Source organism: Indicator indicator, unplaced genomic scaffold, assembly GCF_027791375.1.
Source record: "Indicator indicator isolate 239-I01 unplaced genomic scaffold, UM_Iind_1.1 iindUn_scaffold_114, whole genome shotgun sequence".
In the NCBI taxonomy this organism is placed as follows: Eukaryota; Metazoa; Chordata; class Aves; order Piciformes; family Indicatoridae; genus Indicator; species Indicator indicator.
In genome coordinates, this window is record NW_026539224.1 from 101,742 (window position 1) to 116,926 (window position 15,185).

The following is a 15,185-nucleotide window of genomic DNA, read 5'->3' on the forward strand; positions in this document are numbered from 1 at the left end:
TCTCCTGCAGCCCCTTCAGGTATTGGAAGGCTGCTCTGAGGTCTCCCTGGAGCCTTCTGCTCTCCAGCTGAACAGCCCCAACTCTCCCAGCCTGGCCCTGCAAGGGAAGGTTCTCCAGCCCTCTGATCATCTTTGTTGCCCTTCTCTGGGCCCTCTCCAACAGCTCCATGTCCCTCTTATGCTGGGCGCACCAGAACTGGACACAGTCCTGCAGGTGGAGTCTCACAAGGGCAGAATCTTGGAGCAGAAGGCTCTTATTTAGTGCTGGTAGAGCTCAGCAGCCCAGAGGCACTTCCCAGAGCGCTGTGGTGCGAGTGGCACACAACAATTCACCAGAGCTGCCCCGAGATGCAACTGAATGTCAGAGGAGCTGCCCAAAGAAGCAGCTGAACATCAATCAGCCACCTGAGGTTTGCATTATGCAGGTGGAAGCCATGCCCAGCTTCTCAGCCAGCCAGAAGCTCAAGAGCCACAAACTCTTTTAAATGGCAGCTCAGCCCTCCAGCGCTTAACCTCAGCTGGTTACCTCCAACCCAGATGTCACTCCCAGTACAGCTCCTCCAGAATCCTGAGGTGTGTTTTATGGTAGTGGATTCCCCCCAAAATACAGAGCTTCAGAAAGGAGTCAAAATAAAGGTCCTCCTCAGAAGGAAATGTTGTGGGCAGAAATCTGCTGTCTCAAGTCGCTGCTCTCCATCCCCTGCGTTCTCACCGAGCCCTTTATCTGTCAGCACAGATCAGTCACTCTTGGGGGCCGTTCCTCCTCTCCTCCGCTACCCACACAACCAAGGGCTGCTTACAAGGGCAGGGATTTGGGGGTGTTCCCCCCCGTGCTTGCCCCTGTCACACCTATCCTCCAGAGAAAATCCTGCCGAGAGGCGAACCGGACCCCACCTCACGGTCACCCCTTCTCGGCAGCCGTAAGAAACACGACGCTGATCCGAGGCGACAGCACCCGACCATGCCGAGAGGCAGAATCGCCTCTCAACCTGCAAAAGCCCAACCCGGAGGGCTCCGCACTCCGGTGCTCGGCGCTGCCCGGCTGCCTCCCCCCCGAGCCGGATGCCTGATGCCGGAGCGGGGCTGGGCCTCGCCGAGCCCGGCGCATCCCCGCCATGGCGGAGAAATGCGGGGTGCAGTTACCCGACCCCCATCTCTCCTTTCAGGAGGCAGACACAGAAGCCCAAACCCTGCACCTCCCCTTGCTGGCTCATCCCCCGCTCAGGGGGTGCAGGAACCTCCGCACGCAGCACAGGGCCTGTCCCGAGGCCCGGGACCCCCAGCAGGGCCTCTGGGCCGCCCCCTACTCGGCCTGCCCAGGCCGCCACGGCCCCGGGCCCACCGCGTCACTGCCCTGGGCTCCCCCTTCCACGGCCCGCAGCCCACCGCGGCCCCCCGGCCCCCACTCGTGGGGCTGCCCCCCGCTCCCCACCTGTGCGCCGGGATGCGCTGCGAGCCGCGGCCCTTCCCCACCAGGAAGTGGACGTCGCTGAGCACCTCGTTGTTGAAGAGGAAGGCAAACCGCTCCTGCACCGTCGGCTTCGTCGCCTGCCAGTTATAGACCGGCTCCCGCTGCAGCGCCCCGCCGGAGCCGCCCGCCCCCGCCGCCCCCGCAGCAGCAGCAGCAGCAGCAGCAGCCGCCGGGCCCCCCGCGCCGCCGCCGCCGCCGCTGCTCGCCGCCGGGTTGGCAGCGCCGCACTGATTGTAAGTGAGGCCGGGAGGCGACGGGGGAGCGCCGTTGGTGCAGGCGGCGGCGGCGGCCGCACCGTTGCCCGGCGGTGGCGGCGGCGGCTGCGGGCAGGAGGAGGAGAGGCCCCCGGGGCCCCCGCCGCTCCCACCGGCCGCCATCTTGTGCGGCGGAGGCGCAGGAGCGGGCGGCGCGGGGCGGCGCTGCAGCAGCACCAGCACCAGGAGCGGCGGGCGGGACACGGCGGCGGCGGGCGGGAGAGGGGCGGCGATGGCGGTAGCGGCGGGGCGAGGGGTGCCGGGGCGGCTGCCGGGGCTGGTGCAGAGAGCAGGGCAGCAGCGGCGCATGGGGCACGGCGCGGCGCCGCCGCCGGCCGAGCCAAAGGGGAGCGGCGGCAGCAGCGGCGGGGCGGGGACAGGGCGTGGGGCGCAGGGCGGGCGGGGCGGGGCGGGGCGGGGCTGGCCCGGCCCGGGGAGTGGGCGGAGCGGGGCGAGCCCTCGGGGGAGGAGGGGACGTGTCGGAGGGGAGTGAGGGGCGAGCCCTGGGGGGCAGTTTGGGGGTGAGGAGGCAATCCCTGCAGGGTAGTTGTGGTGGGGCAAAGGACAGTCCCAGGGGACAGTTTGGGGGATCAGGGAGTGATCCCTGAGGGGCAGTTTGGGGGTGAGGAGGTGATCCCTGCAGGGGCAGTTCTGGTGAGGAACAGGGCAATCCTGAGGGGGGATAGTTTGGGAGACGAGGGTCGAGTCCTGAGGGGCAATTTCCCCTTTTTCTGTTCCTGATGGGTAGTCCTAGGGGGCAAGAGGGCATTTCCTGAGGGGCAGTTTGGGGGGATGAGGGAGTGATCACTAAGGGGTAGTTTAGGGAATAAGGGAGTGATCCCTGAGGGGCACTTGGGGGAATGAGGGGGTGATCTCTGAGGGGCAGTTCTGGGGGCATGAGGGAGTTATCCCTGAGGAGCAGTTTGGGGAATGAGGGAGTTATCCCTGAGTAGCAGTTTAGGGAATGAGGGGGTGATCCTTGAGGAGCAGTTAGGGGATTAGGGGGTGATCCCTGAGGAGCAGTTCTGGGGTATCCTGGGGTGGAAGTATTCTGAGGAGGATGAGGGAAGAGATGAGCCAGTCCACAGAACAGATTGTGGAGGGATGTGGAATGGGGGTGTAATTTGTGGAGGGGACGTTGGGAATTACAGGGCTGAAGGGGGTTGGTCCTGGGGGGAGAGGAGTGAGGGAGGTTTGGGCCATGGAGAAGGAACAGTGGGGAAGGGTGGAGGTGAAAGGAATTGATCCTAAAGGGGTGGCAGGGGAGAGGGGGATGTGAAGGGGACACGGGTTCCTCTGTTCCTCCTGTCACAAACCTGAGCCTTAAACCCCCTAAACCCCTGCCTTAAAGTACGGACCCAGGCTTCCCCCATCCCCCCTGCTTTGCACCCAGCAGCTCCTCAGAACAATCACCTGGGAGTTCCAGGCTGCTGTGCTGACACTGGACCTGGAGCACCACATTCCCAGCAGCGCCGTGGGGATCACCCTGTGGATAGCAAGGATCTCTCCTCAGGGATCTGCTTGGCACAAGGGCACACTGGCCAGCGGGTCCCTACCGGTGGCCATCTCCCTGCCAGCCAACATGAGGTGGGGAACGGTGCAGGGGGAGCAGGAGCAGCCTGGAAAGCAGAAGATGAATTAAGAGGCTGTGCCACTGCCTTGCTGTGATCTCAGTAACTGAACTGTTAAAGTGATTTATTCTTCACAGGGTAATTACATTCCCCCTTTCTCTGTTATCCATTCCCTGATCTGTGTTCAGCCCTTGGAAGAGCACACACACAGAGTTCAGGAGCAAGCCTGTGATCCTCAATCTGACATCTTCAAGCGAGGAGATGTTTGTTTCCCTGCCCCTTCTGGTTCCTGGGCCTTTGCATTGCATACAGAGCTGTGCTATTTATATGGATTCAAAGCTTCCAGAGCCTCATATAGCTCTGGGATCTAACTGATTAACTGCCAGGGCCAGATGCTGCGGTGGCACAGCGGTGGTGTTACACCATCAGCTGGGATCAGGAGCTTCCAGCCTGCTCCTCTATCAGGTCATCAAATGCCTGTTGCTGCTGCCCTGCCTGCCACCAGGTTCCTGCAGCATTCTTTCAGGCTGTCTGACACTTCACGGTGGCTGAGTTGGGGAAATTCTTGTGGCCACAGCAATGCTGGGTTCAGAGCTGGCCCATCCTAACCATTCCTTCTGGTATCTGCTCTGAGCATTCAAGAATGAGGAGAATCATGGAATCACCTGGCTGGAAAAGAGCCTTGAGTAGGAGACTTTAGAGGAACAGCCTCCCCTTCCTTTCCCCCCCCCGCCTTTTTTTTTTTTTTCTTTTTTTGCCTTCCCTGTGAATTCTTTCTTATATTATTATAGAAGAGGTTGAGTTGGAAGGGACCTCAAAGCTCATCCAGTTCCAACCCCCTGCCATGGGCAGGGACACCTCCCACCAGCCCAGGGTGCTCAGGGCCTCATCCAGCCTGGCCTAGAACACCTCCAGGCAGGGCACATCCACAGCCTCCCCAGGCAACTTGTGCCAGTCTCTCCCCACCCTCAGTCTCAACAATTTCTTCCTCATCTCCACTCTCAGTCTCCCCTCTCCCAGCTCAAAGCCATTGTCCTCATCCTGGCACTCCCAGCCCTTGCCACAACTCCCTCCCCAGCTCTCCTAGAGCCCCTTCAGGTACTGGAAGACTGCTCTGAGGTCTCCCTGGAGCCTAATTTTCTCCAGGCTCAACAGCCCCAACTCTTTCCTGTCCTGCCTTCAGCCTTTTCACCATCTCTGTGGCCTCCTCTGGCCCCTCTCCAGCAGCTCCCTGTCCTTGTGCTGGGGGCACCAGCAGTGGGTGCAGTGCTGCAGGTGGGGTTCTCACACTGACCGTTGCCTGCAGACCCATTCTGCTGTGGCCCTGCTGCACCCTCCTGGCTTCCACAGCTGAGCACACGGCAGGCTCACAGCCCCTGGCTGGCCGAGCTGCTCCCGCACAGCCTCACTCTTTGCTCATGGAGCTGTTCTCCGGGCCCCAGCCCCGGCCCTCCTCGGCCTGGTGCTGCCTTTGGCTGCTTCTCTCGGGCCGTAAACATTAGAGGGAGCCACAGACTGCTGCGAGCGCCCGGCTGGACCGGGGCCGCTGCTGCCTTCTGCCGGGGGTGGCCTGGAGCCATGGCCTGGGGCTGCTGCGCATCAGCTGCTTGGTCCTGCAGCCCTTCTGGTCCAGTAGTGCTGCTGGAAAAGTCATCAGGAGGCCCCTGAGGTCCATGCTGGTGGGGGATGGAGGTGGTGGAGGCTGAAGTCTGCTGTAGTGGTTCCTGCTCCCAGATAGCAGCAAATGCACAGGTGAGTCAGCTTTGGGGGTGCATCTCCAAGGGCTTGGTGTGTCTGCCTTGGAGGTTGTGGCTTCCTCTGGACTTGCTGCAACAGCTCCAGGTCCCTCTTGTGCTGGGGGCCCCAGAGCTGGAGGCAGTGCTGCAGGTGGGGTCTGAGCAGAGCAGAGCAGAGGGCAGAATCCCCTCCCTGTGCTGCTGCTCTCCCTGCTCTGGATGCAGCTCAGCACTCAGCTGCCTGCTGGGCTGCCAGGGACCATTGCTGGCTCCTGGGAAGGAGACCTTGTGGAGTCTCCATCTCTGGAGACTTTCAAACCCACCTGGACATGTTCCTGTGTGACCTTCTCTAGGTGACCCTGCTTTGGCAGGGGGTTAGAACTTGATGATCTCCAGAGGTCCCTTCCAACCCCTGCCACTCTGTGGCATCCACCAGCACAGTACAGCACCAGTGGTCCCCATTCAGCACTGATCTCCCTGGCACCACTCTCCTGCTCCATGCCTTGCTCACCCTGCCAGCCCTGCTGCAGCTCCTTAGGTCTCATTTATGCAGCGCATGAGGAACCAACAAGGATGATTTGTGGCAGCTGCCAGAGGTTCAGCTCAGGACTAAGGTAAAGAAACAGTTACAGAAACAAGAAAGGACCTGGACAGGCTGCAGAGCTGGGTGGGGAGAAATCAAATGAGGTTCTCCTACCCTTCTGATCTGCCCTGGTGAGACCACACCTGGAATAGTGTGTCCAGTTCTGGGCTCCCCAGTTCAAGAGAGACAGAGAACTGCTGGAGAGAGTCCAACAGAGAGCTATGAGGATGATGAAGGGACTGGAACATCTCTGCTGTGAAGAGAGAGTGAGAGACCTGCGGCTGTTTAATCTGCAGAGGAGAAGGCTGAGAGGGGGCCCACGAGAAAGCTGAGGAAGGACTTTTTAGGGTGTCAGGGAGTGACAAGACTGGGGGGGAATGGAACAAAACTAGAAATGGGGAGATTCAGATAGGATGCGAGGAGGAAATTCTTCCCCAGGAGGGTGGTGAGAGCCTGGCACAGGTTGCCCAGGGAGGTGGTGGAAGCCTCATCCCTGGAGGTGTTCCAGGCCAGGCTGGAGGTGGCTGTGAGCAACCTGCTGTGGTGTGAGGTGTCCCTGGGCATGGCAGGGGGGTTGGCACTGGCTGAGCCTTGAGGTCCCTTCCAACCCTAACAATTCTCTGATTCTATAAATATCTGAAGGGTGGGGGGCAAGAAGAAGGTGCCAGGCTCTCTTCAGTGGTGCTCCATGATAGCACAAGGGGCAGTGGACACAAACTGGAACCCAGGAGGTTCCACCTGAACAGGAAGAGAAAGTTGTTTGTTGTGAGGGTGCTGGAGGCCTGGAGCAGGCTACCCAGAGAGGTTGTGGAGTCTCCTTCTCTGGGTGCATTTCTCTGTGACCTGTTCTGTGTGACCCTGCTCTGCCAGGGGGGTTGGTCTGGATGACCTCCAGAGGTCCCTTCCAACCCCCACCAGTCTGTGATTCTGTGCAAACAGCACAGAAATCCCTGTGGGATGCTGCTGCCTTGACTCTGTGGGGTGGGGCAAGATGTTTGCCACAGCATCCTCAGACCAAGACAGCAGCAATCAGCAGATGAGGAATACAAAGAACAGTGCCACAGGGGAGAATTCAGCACCTCCAAAACACAGCTGAGCACACATGCTCCTAAGCCCAGCAGGGAGCTGCAGCTGATAGCCAACAGATTCCTCATGGATTGGGCACTCAGCCAAAGGCAGAGCTGCTCTGGATGGGGTAAGCACAAGGTGGACAGGATGGGAGCCATCAGAGGGTCCTGGGCAGGCTGTAGAGGTGGCTGAGGAGAGCCTCAGGAGGTTCAGAAAGGCAAACTGCAAGGTCCTGCACCTGGGTCAGGGCAACCCTGGGTATCCATCCAGGCTGGGGGTGATGAGATTGAGAGCAACCCTGCAGAGAAGGACTTGGAGGTGTCTCCTACCACCACTGCAGCCAGGCCTAGACCCCAAATCCTGAAGACACTCCACTTGCCCACCCTCCTTGGTGCCCTGTGCCAAAGCCAGGCACAACCCCACTGGCCACAAAGCCCCAAGGCCACCCACAGCTGGTGGGGACTTGATGATCTTTGAGGTCTTTTCCAACCTTGTTGATTCTATGATTCTAGGGATCAATTAAATTAATCTGAATTGAATTGAATTAAACTAAACTTTGGCTGAGAAGAAACCTGTGGACATGGTTAACCCCACCTCAATGTGACCACCATGTGGGCCAGGACCTTGCCTGCTTCCCTTGGCATCCTCTCCAGGGGTCAAAGCCCACAAGCAAGCCTGCAGATGATGTTTGCCCAGGGAGGTGGTGGAGTCACCATCACTGGGAGGGGATTAAAAAAAAAAAACTGTGGCTATGGCACTTTGGGACATGGTTTGGTGCTCTGATGTTGATGGTTGGACTCACAGAATCACAGAAACATGCAGGTTGGAACAGACCCTCAGGATCACCAAGTCCAACCCAGAACTCTGCTCTACAAGGTTCACCCCTAAGCCAGATCCCCAAGCACCACATCCAAACCACCTTTAAACAGGGTGGGGGACTCCACCACCTCCCTGGGCAGCCTCTGCCAATGCCTGACCACTCTTCCCATGAAAAAAAACTGTTCCTAATGTCCAGGCTAAACCTCCCCAGTGGCAGCTGGAGGCTGTTCCCTCTTGTTCTATCACTAATGACCTGTGAGCAGAGACCAGCACCAACCCCTCCACAACCTCCTTTCAGGTAGTTGTAGACAGCCAGGAGGTCTCCCCTCAGCTTCCTCTGTTTCACACTGCCCATCCCCAGCTCCTTCAGTTGCTCTCCATGAGATTTACTCTCCAGATCCTTCCCGAGCTTCCTTGCCCTCCTCTCCATGCTCTTAGAGGCCAATTCTCTGAGTCTATGATTCTAGATCCTGAGGAGAACCAACACAAGCCACTACACCACCCACAACCCAGCTGATACCCCCGCCCCGTGTCCCCCAGGCCACCTTAGCAGCTTTGTGGTGTCCCCCTTGGCTCTCCTGGTGACACCTGGCCAGCAGGGGTGGTGGTGGCACTGCCACTGCTCCTGCTGTGGGGCCATTCTCCAGCACCAATCATAGCAGAATTATTTATAGCAGCCAGGTCCCAGCAGGGAGCCTATTTGGGGCTGATGCTGAAGCACCAGAGCAGCCCAGGTTATTTTAACCCTCCGCTGGGTTATTTTCAGAGCTGCCCTTCGCATGTGCTCAGAGATGGGTTTCAGCTGCCAGACACCCAGGAAGCCAAGGGCAGGGGAGTGGAACCATGCAAAGAAACTTGAAAGATGAATAACTAAGCCAGGCTGGAGGGTTTGGGCAGAGGAGGACCTCGTGAGGGTCAAGCCAGGGCAAGTGGAGGGTCCTGCAGGTGGGGAGGAACAAGGTCCTGCAGCAGTACAGCTGAGGGGGGACCTGCTGGGGAGCAGCTCTCTGGAGAAGGACCTGGGAGTGCTGGGGGACAAGAAGATGCCCATGTGCCAGCAGTGTGCCCTCATGGCCAAGAAGACCAATGGGGATCTGGGGTACATGAAGGAGAGTGTGGCCAGCAGGGCAAGGGAGGTTCTTCTCCCCATCTACTTTGCCCTGGTGAGGTCCCCACCTAGAGAGGACAGTAAAGAATCTAAAGAGTAGGGGGCAAGAGGCTGGGGACAGACTCTGCTCAGTGGTGCCCAGGGAGAGGCCAAGGGGCAATGGGCACACACTGGCACCCAGGAGGTTCCACCAGAGGAGAAAATTCTTTGGTGTGAGGGTGGTGGAGGCCTGGAGCAGGCTGCCCAGAGAGGTTGTGGAGTCTCCTTGTGTGGAGAGCTTCCAACCCCCCCTGGGCATTGTGCTCCTGGGCAAGCTGCTGTGGGTGCCCTGCTGGAGCAGGGGGCTTGGACTGGATGATTTCCAGAGCTCCCTTCCAATTCCCATGCTGGAATTCTGGGATTCCACAGCAGAACTCCCTTTAACATGACCTGCCTGGGATGTAGTCAGCATCTTGGTGGGTGGATTGCCTGCAGGATGGGCCATGAGCAAAGGGCAGGACAGGAGGGTTTCTGAATAGGTAACTGAGTGCTCAAGGATAGGAGAAGAGCACACAAGAGGGAAAAGAGAGCAGGATACAAAGGAACATAGGAGAAAAGAACTGAATGCCCACAACATCTCCAGGGTGGTGATCTGGTGCCTCAGGCACAGCAGGCAGCAGTAGCTTTGTCCAGCAGAGGCAGGGTTGATGGGACAAGCTGCTTCTCATCCTCTGCATCCAGAGGACCTCAGGTCTGCTCCCACCATGGCCCATCCTGGAGCAGCCTGGGAGGGGAGACTCCTGGAGCCAGATCCAGATGCTGCAGGAAGCAGCTGCTCCATTTGTTCAAGCAGCCAGCATGGATGTGAAGCCTTCTCCTCAGAGCCACCCTGCCCAATGTGCAGAGCTGCTCCACAGCAGAACTTGCAGCCCAGTCCCCAAAACTGGGGCTGCCACACCTGGGGCTCTGCCAGGCAGCTGTGTCCCCTCCAGCCACATCATCCAAAGGGGTTGCAGGCTCCATCCCCTGGGGTGGAAAACTTACCAGGCTAGAAATACCTTTTAAACAATGAAAATCCAATAAAATAAAATAATCCCACAAGGTCTCCCCTGCCCATGGAAGAAAGCACAGCAGGGCTGCCACAGCCCTTCTCCCACATCCTGCTCACCTCCAGCCCCTGCTGCTGCCTGTACCCCCAGCACAGAACCACAGAATGTGTTGGGTTGGAAGGGATCTTGAAGCTTATCCAGCTCCAACTCCCTACATGGGCAGGGATACCTCCCACCAGCCCAGGGTGCTCAAGGCCTCTTCCAGCCTGGCCTTGAACAGCTCCAGACAGGGGACATCCACAGCCTCCCTGGGCAACCTGTGCCAGTCTCTCCCCACCCTCACTCTCAACAATTTCCCCCTCATCTCCACTCTCAATCTCCCCTCCTCAAGCTTTACTCCATCACACTACACTTCCCTCTTGCCTCAGTTTCCCCTTTCCTGATGAATAAAAAGGGGGGGGGGGAGGCTGGGGGTGTAAAATGGCCCACAGGTGTCTCTGAGGGATGGCAGGGCAGGGGGCAGCCTCTGTGCCGATGTTGAGAGCTGGCAGAGAGCACAGTGCTGCACCCTGACCCTCCAAGCCCTATTTGGGGATCTGGCAGATCACAGCACCCGGGCTGGGAAAAGTGAGTCAGGGCCTGAGCTGCTGCCAGGCAGATTCCTGGCATCCCATCCCATATTCCTGGCATCTCAGCTCGCCACCCTGCTGGATCCCCAACTGGTCTCCCAGCAACTTTGAGTGGATGAAAATCTCCCCAGAAGCCAGGAATGGTCCCTGGCAGCCCAGAGCACAGAGAGCAGCAGCACAGGGAGGGGATTCTGCCCCTCTGCTCTGCTCTGCTCAGACCCCACCTGCAGCACTGTCTCCAGTTCTGGGGCCCCCAGCACAAGAAGGACCTGGAGCTGCTGGAGAGGGGCCAGAGGAAGACACCAAGAGGGGCAGAGGGCTGGAGAATCTCTGCTGCAGGGGTGATGACTCCACCACATACATTCATGGATTCACAGAATGGGTTGGGTTGGAAGGGACCTTGAAGATTATCCAGTTCCAAGCCCCTGCCCATGGGCAGGGACACCTCCCAGCAGCCCAGGTTGCTCAAGGTCTCATCCAGCCTGGCCTTGAACACCTCTAGGGAGGGGACATCCACAGCCTCCCTGGGCAACTTGTTTTGGGGCCAATTCTTTCAGGGAACTGGATTAGAGGAGCTGCTTCTCTGCAAAACATGGAAGTGCAGTGAGCAGGCTGCACCTCTGCAGGGCTGCACCTCTGCAGGGCTCTGCACCTCTGGGACATGAGCATTGTGGCTGGGACAGCATTTTTGTTACTCTAGGAGATCAGTGTGAGTGTTGTGGCAGAAGAATCTGTCCCTGGCTTGAAAGCAGCCCTGAGGAGAAGGCCTTGGGGGTGTCAGTTGGGGACAAACTCCCCAGGAGCCAGCAATGGTCCCTGGCAGCCCAGCAGGCAGCTGAGTGCTGAGCTGCATCCAGAGCAGGAGAGCAGCAGCACAGGGAGGGGATTCTGCCCTCTGCTCTGCTCTGCTCAGACCCCACCTGCAGCACTGCCTCCAGCTCTGGGGCCCCCAGCACAAGAAGGACCTGGAGCTGCTGGAGAGGAGCCAGAGGAGGTCACAGAGATGAGCAGAGGGATGGAGAAGCTCTGCTGTGGGGACAGGCTGGGAGAGTTGGGAATGTTGAGAAGGCTGCAGGGAGACCTCAGAGCAACCTTCCAGTGCCTGAAGGGGCTCCAGGAGAGCTGGGGAAGGACTTTGGACAAGGGCTGGGAGTGCCAGGATGAGGACAATGGCTTTGAGCTGGGAGAGGGGAGATTGAGAGTGGAGATGAGGAAGAAATTGTTGAGAGTGAGGGTGGGGAGAGCCTGGCACAGGTTGCCCAGGGAGGCTGTGGCTGCCTCCTCCCTGGAGGTGTTCCAGGCCAGGCTGGATGAGGCCCTGAGCACCCTGGGCTGGTGGGAGGGGTCCCTGCCCATGGCAGGAGGGTTGGCACTGGCTGAGCTTTCAGGTCCCTTCCAACCCAACCCATTCTGTGACTCTGAGAGAACAGAGCTGGATGAGACTGGGAACACCACCAGGGGGAAGAAGGAATATTGTGTGTGTGGGGGTGGGGGGAGCTCATTTCCCCCAGCACCACCTGGCCCCGTGCCCACCTCAGCCACCTTGCCCACAGGGTTAGGTTCTCAATCCATTTTTATTAAATTCTTACAAAACAGAATACAAAATTCTGGCATCAACAATTGTTATAAAGGAAAAACTTCAACTCAGCTGTATCAGTTTCACCTGGTACATAACAGTAAAGTGCTTGTTTTTTGTCTTGCTTTTTATTTGTTGGTTGTTGGTGTGTTTTTTTTTTTCCTTTTTAGTTGTTTTTTGTTTGTTGGATTTTTTGGTGCATTTTTTAAAATTATTTTTAAATTCTTTTGTAATGATTTTTAAATTTTTAATTTTTTTATGCTTTTTTATTTTTAATTATTTTTAAATTATTTTTAAATTTTTAATAGTTTGATTTTTTTAATTCTTTTAATTCTTTGGGTTTTTTAATTCTTTGGGTTTTAATTCTTTTTTTAATTCTTTAAAAAATTAATTAAAAACCGCAAAGAATTAAAAAAAAATTTTTCAATTGTAGTTTTTTAAAATACTTTAATTTTTAAAAATTGTTTTTTAATTCTTAAAAAAAGAATTAAAAAACCACAATGAATTAAAAAAATATTTTTTTTTAAAATTCTTTGCTTAATTGTTTTCTTTTTTTCACTTTTTTTTCTTAAAAAAAAGAATTAGACAAACCAAAGAATTAAATAAAATTAAAATTTTGGGGTTTAATTCATTGTTTTTTTAATTCTTTGGTTTTTTAATTCTTTGGTTTTCAATTATTTTTTTTTAATTCTTTAATTATTTTAATTTTTTTTCCCAACTTTGTTTTTTTAATCCTTTAAAAAGAAGAGTTAAAAAACCCAAAGAATTAAATTTTAATTTTTTTTTAATTCTTTTTTTTTTTTTTGTTGTGGTTTTTGTTTGGTTTGGGTTTTTTTGTTTTTGCCTTTTTATTTCCCAGCCAGCCCCCCACTCTTGAGCAGAGGCTGCTGACTCTCCAAACCCAACAGTGCCTTCACAATGACTCTTGTGGAACCCAAGCTTTGGCAGTCTTCAGGAATTGTAAAGTGGAGAAAAAAAAAATTTCTCCTATTTCCATTAAAAAAAAGAAATTAAACCCAAAACAATAAAAGAAAAAAAAAAAAAGAATTAAAGTTAGCTTCACAGTAAACATCTCTAACCAGTTCTAAGTCGAGTTAGTTGGCTGAAGGAAGGGTGGGAGGGGAAGGATAGGAAGCCAAAATGCTTTCAAATTTCCAGCTTGAACAAAGCAAACAAAAAAATAAACAACAAACAAATCTTTTTTCTTTTTTTTTCTTGTTTTTTTGGAAGTTGGTTTCCAAGACAGATGCTCAAATAGGAGGAAAAGGCTTTGAGAGAGGAAAAGGAGGAAAGAAGGGTGTTGGCCAAAGGTGTTGGACCACAGATCAGGGAAGCATCTGTCTGGAAACCACCTCAGAGAGAGATGCTGGCAGTGGTGGGGAAGGGAAGTCTGCCTCTGGCACGAGCCTTGCCCTGCTGAGGTACCCAAGGGTCCCCAGCACAAGCATCTCCCCAGTCCCAAGCCTTGCTCCACCAACCACCACCATTGGGCCTCAATATAAGCGTCTCCCAGCTGGCCCAGTGCGGTGCTGAGCCAAGCCCTGATCCACTCAGGCACCCATGGGTGCCAAACCCAAGCATCTCCCCAGTGCCAAGTCCTGTTGAGGCACCCAGCCTCAGCCAAGCATCTCCCCAGCCAAGCCCTGATCCACTCACGCACCCATGGGCTCCAAACCCAAGCCAAGCTCTGATCCACTGAGGCACCCATGGGTCCCAAACCCAAGCATCTCCCCAGTGCCAAGTCCTGCTGAGGCACCCATGGGTCCCCAACACCACCATGAGTGGATGCTAGAGGTGTTTCAGAATCAACCTCCAGCTCCAGAGGCATTTAAGGATCCTCTCCAGTGCACAGCCTGTGCCAGGCACACTGCACAGCAGAGCTGCTGGGCACTCAGCACCCCTCCAACTGCCACACCAGGAGCGTCACGTCCACAGCCTGACTGAGCCCCCGAACCAAAACACCCTGTGCCAAGCAACCAGCTCAGAGGACGCTCCCTGGCACCCCCATGCCAACACCCCCAGCATCTGCCAGCATCCCCAGCTGAGGGTGCCCTGCATCAAAGCACCCAAAGGGGGACGAGCTCCAGCATGGCTCAAGCCAGTGCCAGCCTTAATGCCTGGGAAGAGGCAAATTCTGTTTGCCAACAAGAGCAGAGGGGCCAAGATAATTTCAGAGAGGCCATCCCCCTTCCCTGCCATCCCATCCCCTTCCCACAATCATTTAGTTTCTTTTTTTGTGGTTGGTTCAGACACAGGCTGTGGCTGGCAGCACCCAGGGCAGCTTCCACGCCACCAGCTCAAGGCAGCAACATTCAAGTATTTCTTAATATAAGACAAGAAAGAATTATCTACAACTGAGGAAAAAAACCAAAAACAAACAGAAAGAACCTAGAAAAAGGAACAATGTACAATCAAGGTGGATTTTTTGTTTTCTTTTGGTTTTGTGTTTTTTTTTTTTTTCCTTTTCTCTTAAAGGAGGCCTCTCTGGGGTGTCCAGGTGGTGCCTGCATAGAGGAGAAGGATCTCCCCTCACCACCAAGCACCCTTGCTCCTCCTCACCCTGCACGGTGAGACTGGGGGGGAAAGAGAGCAGACTGCAAGCATGAGGCAGTTTTTGAGGGGTGAGGTGGAGGAGAGAGGGAAGCTGTCCTCCTCAAATCCATCCAACACCAGCCCAGCAGAAGGGCTTTAACAAGGGTGAGAAAAGATAATCCCTGCCCCAAACTCCATCATCATCTCCCAAGAGAGCTCACACACACCTCCCTGAAACAAAAAATTAACCAACCCCACAACATCTATTGCATAGTATTGCTGTCAGCAGTCTTCAAAATAAAAAGGAGAACGTTTTTGTGTTCGTCAGTGACCACCCTCAGCTGAAGCCTAGGGGAAGGCTCTTCCCCGGCTCAAAGCAAGCTCCCAGAGCCTTCACCCTGTGCACGCCATGGCCCAAGGCTGCTTTTAAAAACCACAGAGAAAGCTCCAGGCATCGAGTTGGAAAGGAGGAAAAAAAAAAAAAAAGAGATTGCTAAGAAAGGAGGCACTTCCCTCCTCCTGGCAGGGATGGCAGCAGGCGTGGCACAGGGGCACGACCCACAGAGGGGAGCAGGGCTGCTGCTGCTCTGGCTCGGTGCAGGGCGGCTGGAGGAGCTGCAGGGCAGCCCTGCTCACCTGGACGGAGCCAGCCCTGCGTGGCACAAACCAGCTGAGGGCCTCGGCACCCCAAGTCCTTCTCCTCCTGCACTCCCTTCCCTGGGCTCTGAGGGAAGGGCAATGCCATGCATGGCACCTGCCTGAACACAGCTGAATGTGGGCACACACCCAGCTCCCCTCACAGCCCCTGCT

General features: G+C 55.6%; 1 protein-coding gene across 1 annotated transcript in view; it reads right to left on the minus strand.

Moving 5' to 3' along the window:
• BTBD2 (BTB domain containing 2) overlaps nt 1-2,034 on the minus strand; it is a 30,582-nt gene extending 28,548 nt beyond the window's left edge. Inside the window, exon 1 of the mRNA XM_054398794.1 lies at nt 1,433-2,034. Within this exon, the coding sequence (XP_054254769.1) occupies nt 1,433-2,034 (602 nt within the window). The remainder of the gene's footprint in view (nt 1-1,432) is intronic.
• Nucleotides 2,035-15,185: the final 13,151 nt, after the last annotated feature.